Source organism: Chionomys nivalis, chromosome 17 (assembly GCF_950005125.1).
Source record: "Chionomys nivalis chromosome 17, mChiNiv1.1, whole genome shotgun sequence".
In the NCBI taxonomy this organism is placed as follows: Eukaryota; Metazoa; Chordata; class Mammalia; order Rodentia; family Cricetidae; genus Chionomys; species Chionomys nivalis.
Genome location: NC_080102.1, coordinates 31574690 through 31593008, shown reverse-complemented (window position 1 = coordinate 31593008; position 18319 = coordinate 31574690). Strand labels below are relative to the sequence as shown.

Genomic DNA, 18319 nt, shown 5'->3' with positions numbered 1-18319 from the left:
GAAAATGATCCCCTTCAAGACAGCTCCCAAGATGCCAAGGCATGGCTCAGTGCTAGAACCCTTGTCTGGCAGGAAAAGACCTGCTTCCACAGGCCCTGCAAAGAAGAAAAGGAAAACAGCCTTCCAGTTTCGAGACCTCTCTACCAGCTCACAGCAGCCGAATAAAGCAAGCAGCATTTATTAACAAAAAGGATTTATTATATTAATCCACACATTGTAAACACCTGGTCACACATGGACTGGCATTAAATAACTTAGAATCCATTTATGATGGACTTTTACACCAGGCTTCCTGTATTTACAGAGACTGGCTGAGCCTGTGCCCCCTTGACTGCTGACCACATTGTCTTTCTGGACATCTGGAGCACCCCTCGGGGAGCACAAACTCTAGGAAGGGGTGTGGCTCCGAGGCATCCTCTGCACAATGTTCACGGGAGCCACGCCTCAAGGGAAGCAGCAGTTGGTGGCACAGACCCTCCAAGCTTGGACCCACATCTCCACTCGCAAGAGCTCAAGTACCTCTGGATGCTGGCCTGCAGAGACAAGACACAGACCATTGGCAGCCCTTTAGTGACTGCCTCTAACGTGGCGCACATGGAGTCCTGAAACCCAAGTTGGGACCCAGAGGACTCCAAGAAGAGCTCACAGGAGGATACATGGGAGACAGGTCTTATCCTTTCTGGGCCCAGCATCCACACAGAACACTTCCAGAATGAAACTGGAGCAGTGTGGTAAGCATGTGCAGAGGCCTCTGAGCAGACAGCGATCTGCGGTTCAGGAAAGAGGCTCTGTGTGCACATGCAGGAGACATACAAAATGCAGATGCATCGTGAGCCAGTGAGGCAGCTACGCACGTGTGTGCTTCTAGGACGTGCTTCCTGCCTGCAATTATTTGTTTCTTCTTCGTTAAAACTTTAATGCAAAGACCGAGCCACTCAGCTACCCAGTTTCTGCACAGACAAACCTGAGCAGTACTGTCCCCTTCTTGGGGCAGGCCTCGGTCACCTGCTCTGAAGGAAGGATAGCCTGGCTAGCTCAAGCAGGTTCTGTCAGTGTTCACCTCAAATACCCAGGAGCCTCTCTGGAAGCAGGAAGTCAATGGAACCTGGAAGGCGCTGTGGCCGACTGCCACACACCAGCCCCAGCCACGCCGCTGAAGCCCAAGTGTTGGCAGAGTAAACAGATGAAGAGCCAGCGAGGAGAGGCCAGGCATGAGGACTGGAGGTCACGGGTGGTACAGCTAAATTGGCAGCTGTGGTGCTGGCTCCCAGTTGTGGATTCTGGAAGATTCTAGGTAATATGAGGTAACTTCACAGTGGAGGTTATCGGCAGTAAGATGTAGCTGCTCACCCAAGGTAGCAGTTGGAAGCGAAGGCCCTTGGGAGTAGACGATGGGCCCCAACTGGCTGTGGACACAACTGTGTGGTGGGAGGTGCCCTCCCACAAGGCACGGAGGTCTCACTCCACTTTCCAGATGGCGATCTTGCCCTCCTCGTGGCCTGCTCCACTCAGCACATAGCGGTCCTCGGCGGAGCACAGGGTCTTCACAGTGTCAGCATGTGCCACCAGCTCCTTCTCCACTGTCATCTTCTCCACGTCCATCACAAAGATTTTCCCTCTGGGTCTTCCCTGTGACAGCCCCCTGCCACCCACCCAGATCTGTAGGGAAGAAACAGGGGTACTCCTTGAAGCTGAGTGCTCAGATGCCCCCCAATCTCATGTCCTTCCTGCTGGCCAGGAGGCTGGGCTACCTGGTGGACCTAGGACAGGCCTTCAGGGCTGAAATCCAGGGACAAGGTGCTCATAGCTAACACTGCCTTCTGAACTTGAGACCTGCTGAGGTCAGCCTCCATTATAATTGTGGGAGGACCGCTTATGTGGTGAGCACGGGCTGTCTGACCTCAAGGTCACACACTGGAGACCCGCTGACTCACCAGTTAAGCTTCTGTGAAATGGGGCCACACCCTGTGGTATTTCCTTGCCATGTGTTAGGCAGGGCTGGGACCTGTCACCTCTTTTTTTTTGTTGTTGTTGTTCCAGTTTCTCCCTTTGGGGTTGAGATGTCTACTCTTGGCCTGTTCCACTACTATATTTTACAGAGGCGGGGGCCCCAGGATAGACCCCATTCATATCCTTATTGCTACAATTGGAATGAGTGTTCTCTAGTACCCCAGGTTTAAGGTCGGTGAAGGTGCCCTAGAGGGGATTGTAGGATCCCAGTCCCTTCTTGCTGTTTGCTTCCTAGCCAGGACTCAGCAATCTCCTCCCACAGGCACTCAGCACAGTGTTCCTCACCAGAAGCCCCAAAGCCGCTGGCCAGGAACTAGAAACCCCAAGACAGCTACAGAAACCTTCTTAAGCTCTTTCCGCAGGCCTTTACTGCCTAGTCAGTGACAGAGCGGGCTAGAACTTTGGATGTGGAAAAGCTATAAACCAGATAGACTACCATGTTGCATAGCGTCTCCCAGAAACTCACACACTTTCAGAATGGGAAGGGGTTTGGAGATAGAGTCCTAGGTGAGACATGGCCAGGCTTCAGCAAACTGCGCCCTTAGGAGACACAGAGGCTGCCCTGGGAGGACTAAGCCAGATGGAAGAGGTACGGCCACGAGCCAGGATGATCACGCGTGGCCTCAACACCAGAAGCTGTGTGAAAGGCAGGTCTCCACTGAGAAGTGACCACCCTGCCAACCCCTGGGACTGACACTGACTCAGCCTTCAGCTCTGGTGAGAAGGAAGGCTGTCCGTCATTCCCCAGACTGAGGGCTATGGAGCCCGGGCCCATGACAGCCAGCCTCCTTCCCCCTAAGGAAGGAAGGAGGAGCCTGAGGGGATGTTCTCAGGTGGCTGGACACCGTCACCTCACCTGCCTCTTCACTCGGATCATACAGCTAATCTCGGTGCAGTCTGGCACAGGGGTCTTCCGCGGAGGCTGGCCCAGGTCCTTCATGCTCCAGACATACAGATCACTGCACCCCGCGCCGGCCACCCACAGCTGCTCCTTCTGGGATAGAAATCACCGTGGGACAATGGCACTGTGACCAAGACAGCCCAAGCCTGGACTTCAGCACACAGGCCTTGGAGTACCTCAGGAAGAAGCTGGAAGGCCAGCAAGGGGACGGGAGCCTGGTCGGAGTTCTTGATCTTCAGCTCATGACGATGGAAACCCTGCATTGTCACCACCACGATGCTGCGGCCTGTACCTGTGGGAGAAAGGACCATGAGGAGGGATGGGCAGAGCATGCTCAAGATACAAGGAGCAAAGGGTTAGAAGGAGAGACAGATGGAGCACATAGGAGATGCAGGAGTACTGCCACTTGGGACTCCCTAGGCAGGTTCTGACTGCCAAGCTGGGGTCTTTCCTTGCGACCGCCATGAGACTGGTTTCACAGTTCCCACAAGATGCTCTAACATCTACCAGACAGGGTACCTTCCCATTCCGTGACTGTCACTTCATGGTGATCAGGAGCCCAAGCCCAGTCCTGGGAGATGCTCTCAAGCATAGCAAGCAAGAAGAAACCTGGGTGCCAGAACTCACCAGGAATGATAACGCATCCTGGCAAAATAAGTTTTCTTAATTTCCCGGAAGGCCTGCTGACTGCCCAGTGATGTGAGGCCACGCGGGGCCACCCTTAACAGCACCCAGGTGAGAGGGAAGCGGAGAGGGAAGCTGAGAAGAGAGCAGAGAAGATGGAGCTGGATTAAAGTGCTCAGTAAGGACAGCAGCAGGCAGACAAGGAGGGACGAGAGAGCAGGCCAGCAGTCTGTGTGTGGTGACACTCCTGTGACCCCAGCGCTGGAGCTGGGGGCAGGAGGATCACAAGCGTAAGATGAGCCACAGCTACCTAGAGAATGTGAGGCCAGCGTGATTTCTGTGGGACCCTGGGAGAACAGACGAAGATAGAAACAGGAGGAAGAGACAGAGCAAGGAAGAGCATGCAGAAAGGGTGCCATTGGGGAGCCCTCATATCTGTTTGCAGGGGGGGCTCCCACTACAGGCAACTCCTATACCCCAGGATGTTCTGAAACAGCCTAGAACCTACCTCTCCCATCACCCCTTGGCAAACGGTCTGACTAAGCTCTAGACACTGGGGTGCCCTCAGAGGCAAGTGTGGCACACACGCAGAAGAGGTTGCAAAGGGCAACCCGAGGTCCCTGGGCCAGGCTAACCTCCCCCATCCCCCCACCTCCACCCCAGCCATAAGCAGGTTACCAAGAAGGAGCTAGGAAGTGGCAGGCACATAGCAGGATGGCAGCCAGCCACCAGCCTGTAGGGAATGGAGAGAAAACCTGGAGAGTGGCAAGCCAAGCTACTAGGGCAGCACGATTGCTTAGGAGAGGAGGAACCATTGAAAATCAAACCTGGAAATGTATACAACGAAGGGAAGGGGGCTCAACCCAGAGCAGGATCAGGGCATCATGCTCTTTGGCTGACGGCCTGAAAACTTACAACACCACAGGCGGTCACCGTGCAGGCTGATGGACATGAGGTCACCGTATGGCAGCTGGAACCGGCTGGTCACTCGCAGTGTGCTGACATTCCATGCCAGGACCGTCCCGTCCAGGCTACAGGAGTAGACCTCACTGAGGGATCGAACATACACATATGCATTGAAGAGGCCAGTGGCACCGGGCACCATTGACAGTGGAGATAACGATAAAACCAGTGTGACACAGCAGGAAAAATCAGGGCCAGTGAGCTCGATGGGGTCTCAGAGCAGAACCCCAGTGTCACCATTCACTGCACCAAGTCCTAAGCAGGGCTGTCCAACTCAGAGGGACTAGGGAGGTACCCAAGGGTGGCCATCCACGGTAGCAGTGGGGTGTGCAGTGGCCAGTACTACCCGTGACTCCTGCACTGCCCCAGCTCCTCTCATTCTCACAAAAGCACTAAATGTCCAACTGGACCTGGGAGAAGAGAAGCACCTCTGGCACCGTTTGAGGGAACAGGGGCTGGCTAGGGGGTGGCATGGAAGACAGGCTATGCAGACATTGCCAGAACCAGGGCTGCCCCACACAGCTAAAGACCCTGCCTTGCTCTTGGGCCTCCCTTGGAGATTGCTCTGTCAGGTCTGACCTAGCTGCAAGGTACTCTTTTATTTTGGTGGTGGGGGGGGGTTCATGACAGGGTTTCTCTGTGGCTTTGGAGTCTGTCCCGGGACTAGCTCTGTAGACCAAGCTGGCCTCAAAGTCACAGAGATCCGCCTACATCTGCCTCCCGAGTGCTGGGATTAAAGACGTGTGCCACCACTTCCCGGCGGAAGTTGGCATTCTTAGGAAAGTAAAGACAGTATGACACAAGCTGGTATCATGGGTTGCACTGTGTCCCTGAGAAATGGCACAGTGGAATCCTGTACCCAGCACCTCAGAATATGACCTGATTTGGAAGTGGAGTCTCTGCAGAGACCTGTAGCCGAGTTGACATACCATCATTACAGTAGACCCTGGCCCAATAGCACTGATGTCTTTACAAATGGGAAACCTGAGCCCGGAGATGGCCACACATGTGGAAGACTGTGGTATGATGAGATTGGACTAATGCATCTACGAGCCAGAAGGTACCGAAGCAACCGTCATATCTGGGGAAGCAAGATGAAGCTTCCTGCCCCACTGCTGAGTCTTTCCGTCAAGGTGGTTTGGGGAGACCAGTCTGTGCATCCGGATGTGACATGGACAAGTGAGCCAGGAAGCAGGTGGCCCTGAGGTGGGGACCTCCCTGGGCTTTCTCAAACCTGCCTCTGGATGCCGGTTCCACTGGTGGGTGAGTGGGTGAGGGGCGCTTCAACCTGAGGGCCATGCCCCAGCTCCCACCAATGTCCTGGACAGCATCTATCCCCTCCCTGTACCCCATACTGGCTAGGGTAATCAGAGTTTTCTGTGTCAAATCTCCCATGGTGGCTTGGCCTTAGAATTGGGGGTCATAGAGTCAGGAACCCCTGGGTGAAAGGAGGTTTCTCTGTAACAGGAGAACTCTTGCCTTTCACCCTCCAGTGAAGCCAGCCCAGAGCTGTCTGCCATGCATGCCTTTGGCAGGAAGGGTGAAGCCCCTTAAAGCAAGCTGGACGGGTTTGAAAATGAAGATGAACAGGGCTCCAGACCCCCCCCCCCCAGGACACGTGCAACACTAGCTACAGATTTAGCGGGGGGGGGGGAGGTAGTGCCCCCATCAGCCTGCAGACAGCTGGCCTTCTGGTGACTCTCGAGGCCTGAGGGAGCCATGTCCCACAGTGGCATTTTAGAGATAGTCTCTCCTACAAAGCCAGATTTCTCATGTCTGGAAAACGAGAAAAACAGCCACAACCAGCACTTCCTGGGCGCACCCTTTCCAGTTTTGGCCAAAAGCATGAGCTGGTCTAAGTAATGTTTGCTGTGAGGCCGAGAGCCGGTGGTCACCATGCTGGTTTTGTCGTCTCAAGAAGCTCCTTTATCTTTGCCCACAAAAGCAGAAGCAGACCACACATGTCTCCTGCCGACTCTCCTTCCCGACACTTCTTGCCTGGCAAGGCCCAGGACCCCTTACCTTCCACACCCCTAGGAGCCAATCTCTTCCCTTTCCTACCCCAGCGGGCCCTGGTACCTGGGCTTCTTCCCATCGTGCACCACCAAGCCAGTGACCGCTGCACGGTGGTCCGTGAGCTGTTTGTTGCAGGACATGCTGTGGACATTGATGATGTAGATGACGGAGTCTTCGGAGCCCACCCACACCTGGCTGTGCTCTGCCATCACCATACAGTTCTAAAGGGAGCCAAGACAGAAGGGCGGAGTGAGCCGTGCAGACCAGGCTCACAATCTGCACTTACTAGCACCAAATCATATGAACACTGATCCTGCACGGTCAGAACCTTGTCTAAGTCATGTGGGTTCCCTTTAAAGATGCCTTATTGAGAACAAAGACGTATAAACCATGGCAGAAAATACAGTAGGGACAGGATAGTGGTCCACGGTGTGAGCTGCAAGGAGCAGCAGTAACTGCACTGCCTCGGCAAACACACCGGCACTGACATTTACAATGTGTCTGGATCACCAGAGAGGCACTGAGAGCAATGATCTGGGGGTAAAGACAAGTTTTAGCAGGTGGCTGGATTTTCAGTAATGAAGATGGATAGTAGGAATGCCCAGTCAAGCCGTCAGGGCCTCTGCAGATGGCGTGTCGTCAGGGGTTCCCAGTGATGCCAGGGGACACGCTGTCTGGTGAATCACTTAGAGCATCACTTAGAGGCGCTGCACTCACCACTTTGGAGGCACCCACTTTAAAGCGATGCTGGTGGATGGTCCAGGAGGAAGCATCAAACACGACCACTTTGCCTTCATTCAGGGCACACCACAACTTGGGGTGTGCATCTTCAACCTTCTCTGCGGGGTCAAGGCGCCCTGAAGAGGAAAGTAGCCCCAAAACTTTTCAGTCAGATCAGTAATGGTGGGAGGGGCCACCTTCTACCACTCGGCTGTCCTGCAGACAGCCACAGAACACCAGTGCAGCGCCAAGTGCAGGGGTGTGGAGATGGCAGAGTGCCATCCTCCCTGGAGAGTCTGGGGTCTTGTGAGCTCCTGGAAGGGACAGACTGGACTGTGTGGAGTAGGGATGTACTGTCGCACCAGGACCCACAGGTAAGCAGGCAGCATGAGGGTGGCTGGTGAGGAAGGGGTTCAACTGGAGAAACCAAGATACAGTATGCCCACTGATTTCCACACCTACCCACGGCGTGGAGCAGGGTACCTTTGCCTCAGGCTGTCACCCACAGTTACTGGTTGGTATCTATCCTTATTTAGTGTTTTTAAAATGGAGTTTCATATAGCTCAGACTGGCCTTGAACTTGTAGTTATCCTCCTGCCTCATCCTCCTGAATGCTGATATTATAGATACATACCAGCACATCCAGCCTGGCATAAACTGTAATTCATTTGAGCCCTCTGAGGGATGTTTCTCTTTGTTGAGATGAGGGTTTGCTATGTTCCCCAGGCTAGTGTTGTCCTACCTTAGCTTCTTGTGCAGCTAGGACTACAGGCCAATGTCACTGTGTCCAGCTTGACTCTAGTTTAGAGTGTGCCCTAACTGGTCACGAGGCCGATGCTGTCAGCGCTGGGGTGGCCTCTTTCATGAGCTATGTGTCTCTTAGCAATACTGGAATACCTGGTTCTCCCTCGGAAGTTGTGCTCTGAATGGCTGGACGGGAGCCCCTCATGATTTCATCATGCCAGAAACACACTTGCCAGCACGGTCCCTGAGCTCCCACTCTGATTATTTGTGTGTGTGCTACATGCACACTTAAGTGGAAGTTTGGGGATTACTTTGGGGAATCAGTTTCTCCTTCCACTATGTGGGTTCCAGGGATCAAACTCAGGTTCTCAGGGTTGTTGGCAAGCAAACACCCTTACCCACTTAGCCACCTTACCAGCCAGAAACCCTTAATGTAGTCAAATGCATGAGTCCTTCGGTGATCAGGTATTCGGGGCTGGCCTGGTCATGCCTGTGCTGTTGGGTGTGCTGGTCCACTAGCCTGTAAGTGCCTTTTTTTCATCTTGACTTCCGTCCACTTGGAATTGATGTGGTGACTGAAGTGGGCAGGGCTCCAGCTTCCAGTACAGAGCTAGGCTGTCCCACTACTCCACGGTTATACAACCATTCACCTCCTCAGTCAAAGGCAAGAGCTGAGGGCACACAATACCTGAATTGTCACATACTACGGAGGGCAGGGAATGAGTATTCTGGGTCCCTAACTACATTGTTGCTCAAGTATAAGGTGCCACGAGGCCAAGTGGGCAGAGTGGTCAAGACAGCTTTGCCCTGTGGCTCAGGATTCTGTCCTACAGTCAAAAATAAACCACCCCGCTTCTCCTAGCACAGGGCTTTCCCTTCGTTGTTGCCAGGGTGACTTCCAACCCAAATCTAAGTTCATCACAACCAGGAGCAGTGAGAGGTTACCTTACCTGGAGTATACAACAAGACGTCAACAGCTTGGGGAGCGGTCTCTCCTGCTGAAGGGTTAATCTTGTGTTTTAGGGTCTCCGAGGTTGTCTTTGGGACTGCCACGGGTGCTGAAACACAAGCACGTTGGGTTACCAGACTCAGAAAGTAGGACAGCAGTGACGTGTAACTCACAAGCTCTCCTGTTAGGTTAAAAACCACATGCGGCCTGAAGGGGGCGCTCTTGGAAATCAGCGTTAGGGATAGTTACCATCCAAGGTACCCTCTGGCCTCATCCCTGATGGGGAGCGGGCCCATTGAACGGAACGCCACTGTGTACATGTCACATTTTCTTTTAACATTTTGTGTGTGATGCGCACACCATAGAACACATGTGGAGATCAGGAAACAATAGGAGTCAGTCTCTCCTTCAACCATGTCGTCAGGCTTGGCAACACACGCCTTTACATAGCGAGCCATGGGTCACATCTTCCTTACCCATTCGTCTGTCTGGCTCCATTTCTAAGACTCTGCATATGATGCCAGGACAAACATGGGTGACCCTTGCCATCTCCTCCTGCACAATCCAACTCTTGTTCCTAGGCGATGCAAAAACCACCTTCCCTGGGGGTTTCTGGGACTACCTGCCCAGGTGAGGGAGTCTCCTGCTAACCCCGAGTTACCTCCTAGCCTCCCGCCCCCATGGGCCACCTGCACTGCAGTAGGGACGATGCCTTGGGGACTTGCTGATGGCTTCTTCCCCCACCCTCCCTTTCTCATTAACCCACAATCTGATGCGATTGCTATTGTCCTCATTTTTCAAAACAAACAACAGCTCTGAGCTCCAGCAGCGCAGGATGCCACGATGGGACCCCTGCCACTGCCGCTCCACCTGCTGCCTAGGGCTCTCCTTTCATTTTGTGTATTTTTAAACCCTTCCATCGCAGGCGCTCCCAGCGCTTCTGCGTCAAGCTTGTCGTGTCTTGAGTCTTCACTTTGCTAAGCCACGCACTAGAAGGTATTTCTGGATTTCTTAAAGCAGGGCTAGGAGCTCAGCGTGCTGTGACCTGAGCTCAGATGGCGTCTCCTGGGCCATAGGGAACAAGGTGATGATGACAGAGCGTGTGCTGGGCGTTCCCATGGCAACTCTGTAAATTGTTTACAGAGGAGCTAGAAAGCCGTTCCATAAACTGCTGGAAGCGAGAAGGCCCGCGTTTAGAGTTATATAAACAGCTGAAGTGTGGTGTTTATTTGATTTTATTCCCATCTGAGGAAAAGAGCAGTTCTGTCGAGACCCAGGACCAGCAGACAGAGCTCCTGGAGGGCTCCGTGGGTCTCCAGGCAACGTGGAGCACCTGAGCCTCCTGGCTGCTGTCCCAGATCAGGCAGGAGCGGGTTCTGTGGCCAGGAAGTGTCAAGGCCACACAGACAGTGACAGATGTTACCAAGGGCAAGATGAGATATGCCGAGGTGAGTAAGCACACAGCCTGGGGTGTTTTCTAATTCCTGGACAGCTATTTTTAAAACCTGACTCCACACCCAGGAGTGATGACAGGAACCTGCGCAGGCATTCACAGCTGCCTTCGTCAGGCAGAAGGCAGATCGAACTTCAGTGTCCTCTACAGGAGACGAGGTATAGGAAATGCACTGCTGCCAAGCGACACAATTAGAGCCACTAGAGGAAGGACTGGGAGAGGCTCAGCGCGTTACGTGCTTGCTGTACAAGAATGAGGACCCATGGAAAGCGGGGTGCAAATGTGTGCCTCTGCAATACCAGTATTCCTGCAGTTCCCAGACAGAGAGCAAAGACAGGAGACTCTCCCCCCAATATACAGCTAGTCCAACATACACAGCAGCAAACAACAAAAATGAGATAACCCCCCCACACCTGAAGCAAAGTGGAAGGTGGGGACCAACACCTGAGGTTGTCCTCCAACATGCGTACACACCCCGTGGCATTCACACACACACACACTCACAGATGTAGAAGCGCACCACACACACCATATAAAACACAGTTTCCTTCAAGGAGTGAAGTGGTGGCACAAGCTGGCTTATGAAGGAACCGAGACACTGAACTAGGCAAAAGGATGGACTCAGGAGGGCTCCCAAGTGTGGGAAACACCCAGGACAGATGAGACCACAGAGAGAGTCAACAAATGGCCCCACTGGGAGCCCAGAGATGATGCTAAGCAGGTGTGGGAATTCCTCCTGCAGAGTGGGTCTCAGAGTCATCACAAGGAGGGTGTCACCACTCTGCAAATGCCCTAAACTTAGTAAGCCACATGTTAAAGGGGTCCAGGAGGCAAGGGACATCCAGTATCAGTAGGACCTGAATGGTTTCTGCAGACAGTCCTACTTCATCCGTCTGTGTCCTGAGCTGAACTTCCTATTGTTTACCTTCACACACTCTCTGTGGCCTCGATAGGTTTCCTATCTACAGGTCTCAAAGCAGGAAGCTGCAGGACATTTAAAATGGAAACAAGCAGAGGCTCAGAAGGCACGAGACATCTTAACCCACTGGTCCTAGACTTGAAATACGGACCTCTGTATGGCTTCAGAATGGGAGAGCCAAACAGAAATGAGCAGGAAAGATGCTGGAGATTTCTGTCCTAGGAAACTGGCCACAGTAAAGATAAAGAGATGCTGGGCACCAAGGCACAGTAATGCCAGAACCTGGGAGGTGGAGGCAGGAGGATCAGAGTTTAAAGTCATCTTCAGGTACAGAGACAGGTCAAGACCAGCCTGAGCTACAGGAGACTGGTGCTTAGTCCATCCATCAGCAGACCAACCAGGTGCAGAGAAGCAATGGATGTCCGGCAGGTGTGGTCCCGACACATCTCCAACATTGACCAGAAAGGCTATCAGTTACTCAGTAGCCTTCCAGACATTTCTTGTCTGCTGAGCAGGCCAGGAAACTGCAGTTGGTCAGGACATGCAGTTTATGTGTAAAATGGAACACCACCCAGGACAGAAACAAGGAGCCAGTGTGTTGTGACAAGGAGGAGCCGCATGGTCCAGGGTTCAGTGACGATGAAAGCCACCATGTGATTTAAAAAAAATCCTAAAAACATCTATAATCCTAACACTCACTGGGGCAGGAGGATTGTAAGTTCAAGGCCTGCCTGGGCTATATACTGAGTTCCAGGGTAGCTTATGCTAGAATGCTCCCCTGTCTCACACAAACAATAAAAAAGCAAACAAGGGAACAATAGTGGTACTCAAAACAAATCAGGGCCAGTGAGATTGCTTAGTGTTTAGGTACTTTGCCTCCATGCTTGATAGTGAGACCCATACTCTGGAAGAAAGAGAAGTGACTCTGACCTTCACACACATGATGTGGCATGTGTGTCCACACATCACACACACACACACACACAACAGAGACAAAAAACACCCTCCAAATCAACAAAATATAGCTGGGTGTGTAATGCCAGCATTCAGGAGACGGAGGCAAGAGGACCATGAGTTTGCGTTCAGGTGATCTATACAGCAAGACCCTATCCACGCCCGCCCCCAAAAGTAAGCAAAAACAGAAGAGAGAGCAAGAAAGTTTGGTGGGTTAGTGCCATCCAGAAGAAGAGCCCGAGGCAAACGCTTACGACAGCCAGAGGCATGGCCTTGCGTGCGCACAGAACTCACTTTCGTTCTTCATCTTGTCAAAGTAGGCCAGCTTGGAGGCGGCATGTATGGCGCTGGACGACTGCAGGGTGCCAACCACGGCATCCATGAGCAAGACGTTGGTCAGGGCTTGCTGGACGTACTGCGGGTCCTAGGGCAGAAGCGGGCGTGTGTCAGCCCCATCCACTCACTGGAGGGCGAGTGGGCGAGGAGCTGGGAGTTGGGGTCGCATCATCTTTTGCTCGGAGTTACAATAAACCCTGATTGTTGACTCCAGGAGCCAGTGCATTTTCTTCTCTAAATGAGGCAGGCAGGACCTCATGCCTCCTCACCCCTGCCCCAACCACACTAAGACAGCAGCGCTGTGACTGTACCCAGTGACAGGTGGGGGAACAGTCCCACCGTGGGTTTTGGCCATTGCATAGCTAATATGCATAGCACAGCGGGTATAGAACCAAAAGGCTGGGCCAGAGATCATGGAACACAGAACCTTAAAGAGGTCAGAGTCTACTCCCAATCCGTGACAGGAATAACCCATCCAAGTGGGGCCCCCACCCACGCCACCAGCCAGCCTGTTCCTTCTAAGACATTTCTGGTGACTAGTGGGGCTACAAATCTCCACATACCCTTATGACCAGTTCCTCTGTGTGAGTCCTCTGATGATGGCCTTAGTCCATTGTTTTGGTTAGGTTAGGTAATTGTTCGAGACATGGTCTCGCTCTATAGTCCAGGCTGGCCTCAAACTCCAGGCCTTCCTAGCCTAGCCTCCTGAGTACTGGGATAATGGAGACATGCTCCCATACCTGGCTTGCTTGACACATGTTTTCTTGGCATTTAGACGATGCACACCCCCCCCAACCCTCCCCACCATTCACTGGGAAGACACCAGAATGGAGGGTGCACAAAGGGAAACTGAGTCAATGTGGGCTGCAGCCTTCATGGTCTCCTCCTCACACCAACCTCAAAAACCACGTGGCCTGAAGTGAGGTCACAGAGCCACAGCAGCTTCTGTGTCCCCTCAGATAGTAGAACTCCCCTGCCCAGTGGTGCCAGGCCTGAGCTGTGAGCTCTCAGTGCCCCCTGCAGGACCTGGTGCCACCCGTGCCCACAGGACCACCCCCACCTCAGACCTTGTGGTCGTCTGCCAGCTTCTTCCCGGCCCACATCTCCTTCACCATCAGGTGCCACAGGTCACATTCGGACTTCAGGTTGGCCTCGAACACTTCCTTCTTGGCCGCCGTCTTGATCTTTAAGGTGGGTATCTTCAGGAGGAGAAAGGCCACTGTGGTGTTTCTGACTTCCTGCGGGAGGACGAGAACATGACGTCGCAGAGAAGAAGCCTGGGTTGGTAGCAGGAGGGAAGGAGCAGCCTCAAGGCATGGAGGGCAAGTTTGGCCATGATGTTGGGCACGTGGGCACCTTACAGCCCTCTGCTTTCCCAGAGGACTTCTGGAGCAAGCCAGCAGCGCAGACAGGGACGTCAGCTGCAGGCCTTGTGGGCATCCCAGTGGTCACTGGTCTTGGCCCTTCTTCCTGCTGTGACCTCAGTAGCTGAGAACATGACACCCCCACCCCACCTCTCCTAGGCCTCGAGTGTGGGACGGTAATTGTTAAATATAAGGTACGAAATAAGACCGTCAGGGTCCCAATTCAGACCTGTTCTTTTTTTTTCTTGACTTTTTTGTTTCTTTGTTTTTGTTGGTGGTAGTTTGGTTTGGTTTTTTTTTTGAGGCAGAGTTTCTCCGACCTGGAACTCGCTCTGTAGAGCAGACTGGCCTTGAAATCAGGGACCCGCCTGCCGGCCTCTGCCTCGCAAACTCTGGGATTAAAGGTGTGCACTGCCACCACACAACTCTCTTTCTTTTGAGACAGGGTCTCACTCTGTTGCCCACACTAGCCTAGAACTTGCCGAACTCCTGCCTCTGAGTCCTGAGTGCTGGGATTAATGACACACATCAGTACACCTGACTCAGACCTCCTCCTCTGGAGTAATGTAACGTGGCCAGGCGTGGTAGCATATGCCCTTCATCCCAATACTCCAAGGCAGATCCAGATAGTTCTCTGTAGCCAAGGTTACACAGAGAGACCTGCTCTCAAAAAACCAACCAACCAGGTTATAGAGATGACTCAGAGGTTAAGAGCACTTAACTTCCAGAGGGGTCTTGAGTTCAATTTCCAGCAACCACATGGTGGTTCTGGTGCCTTCTTCTGGTGTGCAGGCAAACATGCAGGCAGTATACTGTGATGTAATAAATAAATCTTAAAAAAAAAAAAAAAAAGCTGGGCGGTGGTGGCACACTCCTTTAATCCCAGCACTTAGGAGACAGAGGCAGGCAGATCTTTGTGGGTTCAAGACCAGCCTGGTCTACAAAGCGAGTTCTAGGACAGGCTCTAAAGCTACACAGAGAAACCCTGTCTCATAAAAGAAACAAACAAAATGTGCCCAGGTGTGTGGTAGAATATGCCTATAATTCCAACATGCAGGTGGCTGAGACAGGAAGATTCCAAGTTCATAGTCATCCTGAGCTACATAGCAAGACCCTATCTCAAAAAGCAAATAAACTGGGCTGGAGAGATGGCTCAGAGGTTAAGAGCGTTGCCTGCTCTACCAAAGGTCCTGAGTTCAATTCCCAGCAACCACATGGTGGCTCACAACCATCTGTAATGGGGTCTGGTGCCCTCTTCTGGCCAGCAGGTATACACACAGACAGAATATTGTATACATAATAAATAAATAAATATTTAAAAAAAAAAAAGCAAATAAACTATGAAAACTAATAAGAAGCATGTGCCCAGAAACCCCAGTAGGCACTGTGGGACACACCATGGGGACACACTGGGAAACAGCGGCTACCGGTGGTCAGCATGTAGCCGTCTCGCTGAGATGAATTCATTCCTAACCTCCTGTCTTTGGGAGACAGTCATAGCCAGCCTTACCTTGCACCTCTATACATGGTCACTGCAGTGGGATCGGGTGAGGAAATACCGCCCCAGGGGCACCACCTCACCCTTACTTGAGAGCTGATCAAGCTGGGGTACAGGAAGGCACATGGTGCTGAAGGTAACTGGGGGCAAACAGCCTGGGGAATGGTTGCATCCTGCACCCGGCATCATGGCAGCCTCACCTCTATGTTCCTGAAAGTGGCGATCTCCACATAGCCCGGCCGCCCCTCGGGGAGCAGGAACAGGCGTTTCTGGGTCATGGCGATCTTGCCAACGCCGCGGTTGGTCTTCACGGAGCTTGACAGCTTGTACACGCACTCGTTCTTATCCAGATGGTCCATCAGCAGTGCAGGCAGGCTGGCCCCTTGTGCCTCTGCTTCCGTCTCCTTCCAGCAGGTGTAGAAGTCTCTGAATGTTTCAGGGTCAATCTGTTTTTCGTGTCCTGGGTTTAACAAGAGAGTTCACTGGGCCTCATGCCTCAAGCATGCACTACCCAAGTCAGGCAGTAGGTGGCACCAGTGCCCAGGACTCTGAAGCCTTCGCCTGTCCCAGCTTGTGGGGCAGATTTAGATAGAGGCCATCTGTCCTTCTAGCCCACAGAGGGATGGCCATCTAACCTAACACAGGTAGTCACAGTAACTGCAACAAGAACACTTTTTTTTTTTTTGAGGCAGTTGTTCTGTTTCTGAGGCTGGTCTGGAACTCACTGGGCACCAGTACTGTTCCTGCCGTCTTTCTCCACATGCTGAAATTCTTTGCTATGCCTAGCATATAAGGTGCTTTCTTCTGGGGTACAGCTGTCGCCCACACTTACCTTCTGAGACGTGCTGGCTCAAGCTCTTCACTCTCCCCATCTCCCTCAGCCTGGTCCTGCCTGGCTCAAGTGTCCAGAGCCTGTTGCTCTGTGCCCTCTACTGTGCCTTGGGCCCTCCATCCTGCACAGACCGCGCTTCTCACTTGCTCCGTTACCTCCCCAGCTGCTGGGCTGCTTTCCTCGGCCTCCACAATTGCTTCAAATGGACCTTCCTGCTCCTCACCCAGACCTTTCCAGACTATTCAACCGTATCAGAACTCTAGTTCCCTGAGACTGCCCCCTTTCTCCATGCCCCATTCTCCAGCCATACCAAGCACTGCCCCCAAGCAGGCCATGCGGTTATGTGCCTCCATACAGACTCATCCTAACTGTCACACCAGAATACCCTGCCTCTCCCCTCAACATGCAGGTGAACAGCCCCACGTAGCCTGCCCTAACAATGCAGGGGACAGCCCCATGCAGTCTTCCCTAACAATGCAGGGAACAGCCCCATGCAGTCTTCCCTAACAATGCAGGGAACAGCCCCATGCAGCCTGCCTTAACAATGCAGGGAACAGCCCCATGCAGCCTGCCTTAACATGCAAAGAACAGTCCCAGCCTCATGCAGCCTTCCTTAACAATGCAGGGGACCCTTCCATGCAGCCTTTCCTAACAATGCAGGGAACAGATCCATGCAGCCTTCCCTAACAATGCAGGGAACAGCCCCATGCAGCATTCTCTAACAATGCAGGAACCAGCCCCATACAGCCTGTCCTAACATGTTGGCTGCACACCTACCAACTATGCACATACCTCCCTCAGGGCACTGGTATAACCACATCAACACTGACCTTCCACGGTACAAAGAGGACGCCCTTATAGCCACAGCCTATAGCAGCCACATTCACCAGGCTTGTATACAAACTAGGAAGCTGAAGTAGGAATTACAAACCCTGCCTGCTGGCAGCTCGTCCCTGCTTATGCAGAACCCGTGTCTCCCTGTGCCCAAGCTTCAGAGGCCCAGGTCTGAGGTGGACCAAGTCCCATTGGGTCCACATCACCATTCCCAGGTGTTAACGGTGTCACGGTAACAACTGTCTGATACATCTGTCTTGCTGCCACAGTGCGGCGGGTGAGCACACAGCCGTGTGTAAGGGGACAGCCGTGTGCAGGCTGTAGAGGACGGGAAAGGTTCCAGGGGAAATTTCCAAATAACGAGGACAGCTGAGGCGCAGGCAGGAAGGAGGCCGCACAGGAAGGTCTGTCACCAAGCTGTAAGGCAACTCGGATCATTCTCATGGGGACCTCCACCAGGTGGCGCCATTCTCAAGCTTTCCTTCTGCCTTATCTCTCAAGGTAGTCGAATAATATATATTTTAAATTCTTTCTGCTCTTCTTTTGCAGAGCTTGGGGGTTGAATCCAGGACCTTGCCCATGCTAGGCAAGTCTTCCACTGAGCTACACCCCAAACCCCACGTAAGCTTTGAATTCACTGGAAAAATAATTTCACGTGGGGTGGAGGTACAGTAGCCATCCGTATAATGTGTAACACAAAGAGTCTGAAGGAGACAAACAACAGAGAATGGGATGACCCCATGCGTGGGACAAGCCTCTGAAATCCCCTACACTGGGTAAGACGTTCAGTGAGGTGGCTGACAGTTTGACAGTCATCCCCCTGCCCCATAAAACTGTGACCCAGAGTCCTCCACCTTACAGACACTGAGTTCTGCGGCCTGCTGGGGCCCAGGCTTCAGACCGACTGAGCTTGGCTCATAAGCACGTGTCACTCCCATCAGACATCATGTAAGATGGACTGAGCCATCAGAGGTCCTGGAGTTCAAGTCCCAGCAACCATATGATGGTTCACAACCATCAATGTTGAGATCTGGTGCCCTCTTCTGGCATTCAGGCATACATGAAGGCAGAATGTTTTATACTAGATAAATAAATAAACCTTAAAAAAAAAGACAGGTGCCGGGCAGTGGTGGCGCACGCCTTTAATCCCAGCACTCGGGAGGCAGAGGCAGGCGGATCTCTGTGAGTTTGAGACCAGCCTG

General features: G+C 52.8%; 1 protein-coding gene across 4 annotated transcripts in view; it reads right to left on the bottom strand.

Annotated features, from left to right (window-relative positions):
- Positions 1 to 211: 211 nt before the first annotated feature.
- Positions 212 to 18319, bottom strand: part of Dennd3 (DENN domain containing 3) — a 54799-nt gene continuing 36691 nt past the window's right edge. For 3 of the 4 annotated variants that reach the window (XM_057792190.1, XM_057792191.1, XM_057792192.1), the window contains exons 14-23: positions 15652 to 15911; positions 13657 to 13827; positions 12548 to 12677; positions 8929 to 9036; positions 7232 to 7371; positions 6578 to 6735; positions 4451 to 4584; positions 3088 to 3203; positions 2867 to 3004; positions 212 to 1659 (exon numbers count right to left, since the gene is read on the bottom strand). In XM_057792190.1, the coding sequence (XP_057648173.1) occupies positions 1459 to 1659; positions 2867 to 3004; positions 3088 to 3203; positions 4451 to 4584; positions 6578 to 6735; positions 7232 to 7371; positions 8929 to 9036; positions 12548 to 12677; positions 13657 to 13827; positions 15652 to 15911 (1556 nt within the window). In that variant the 3' untranslated portion in view covers positions 212 to 1458. Of the gene's footprint in view, positions 1660 to 2866; positions 3005 to 3087; positions 3204 to 3538; positions 3671 to 4450; positions 4585 to 6577; positions 6736 to 7231; positions 7372 to 8928; positions 9037 to 12547; positions 12678 to 13656; positions 13828 to 15651; positions 15912 to 18319 lie in introns of those variants that run through there. The other variant, XR_009058477.1, reaches the window with a different exon arrangement.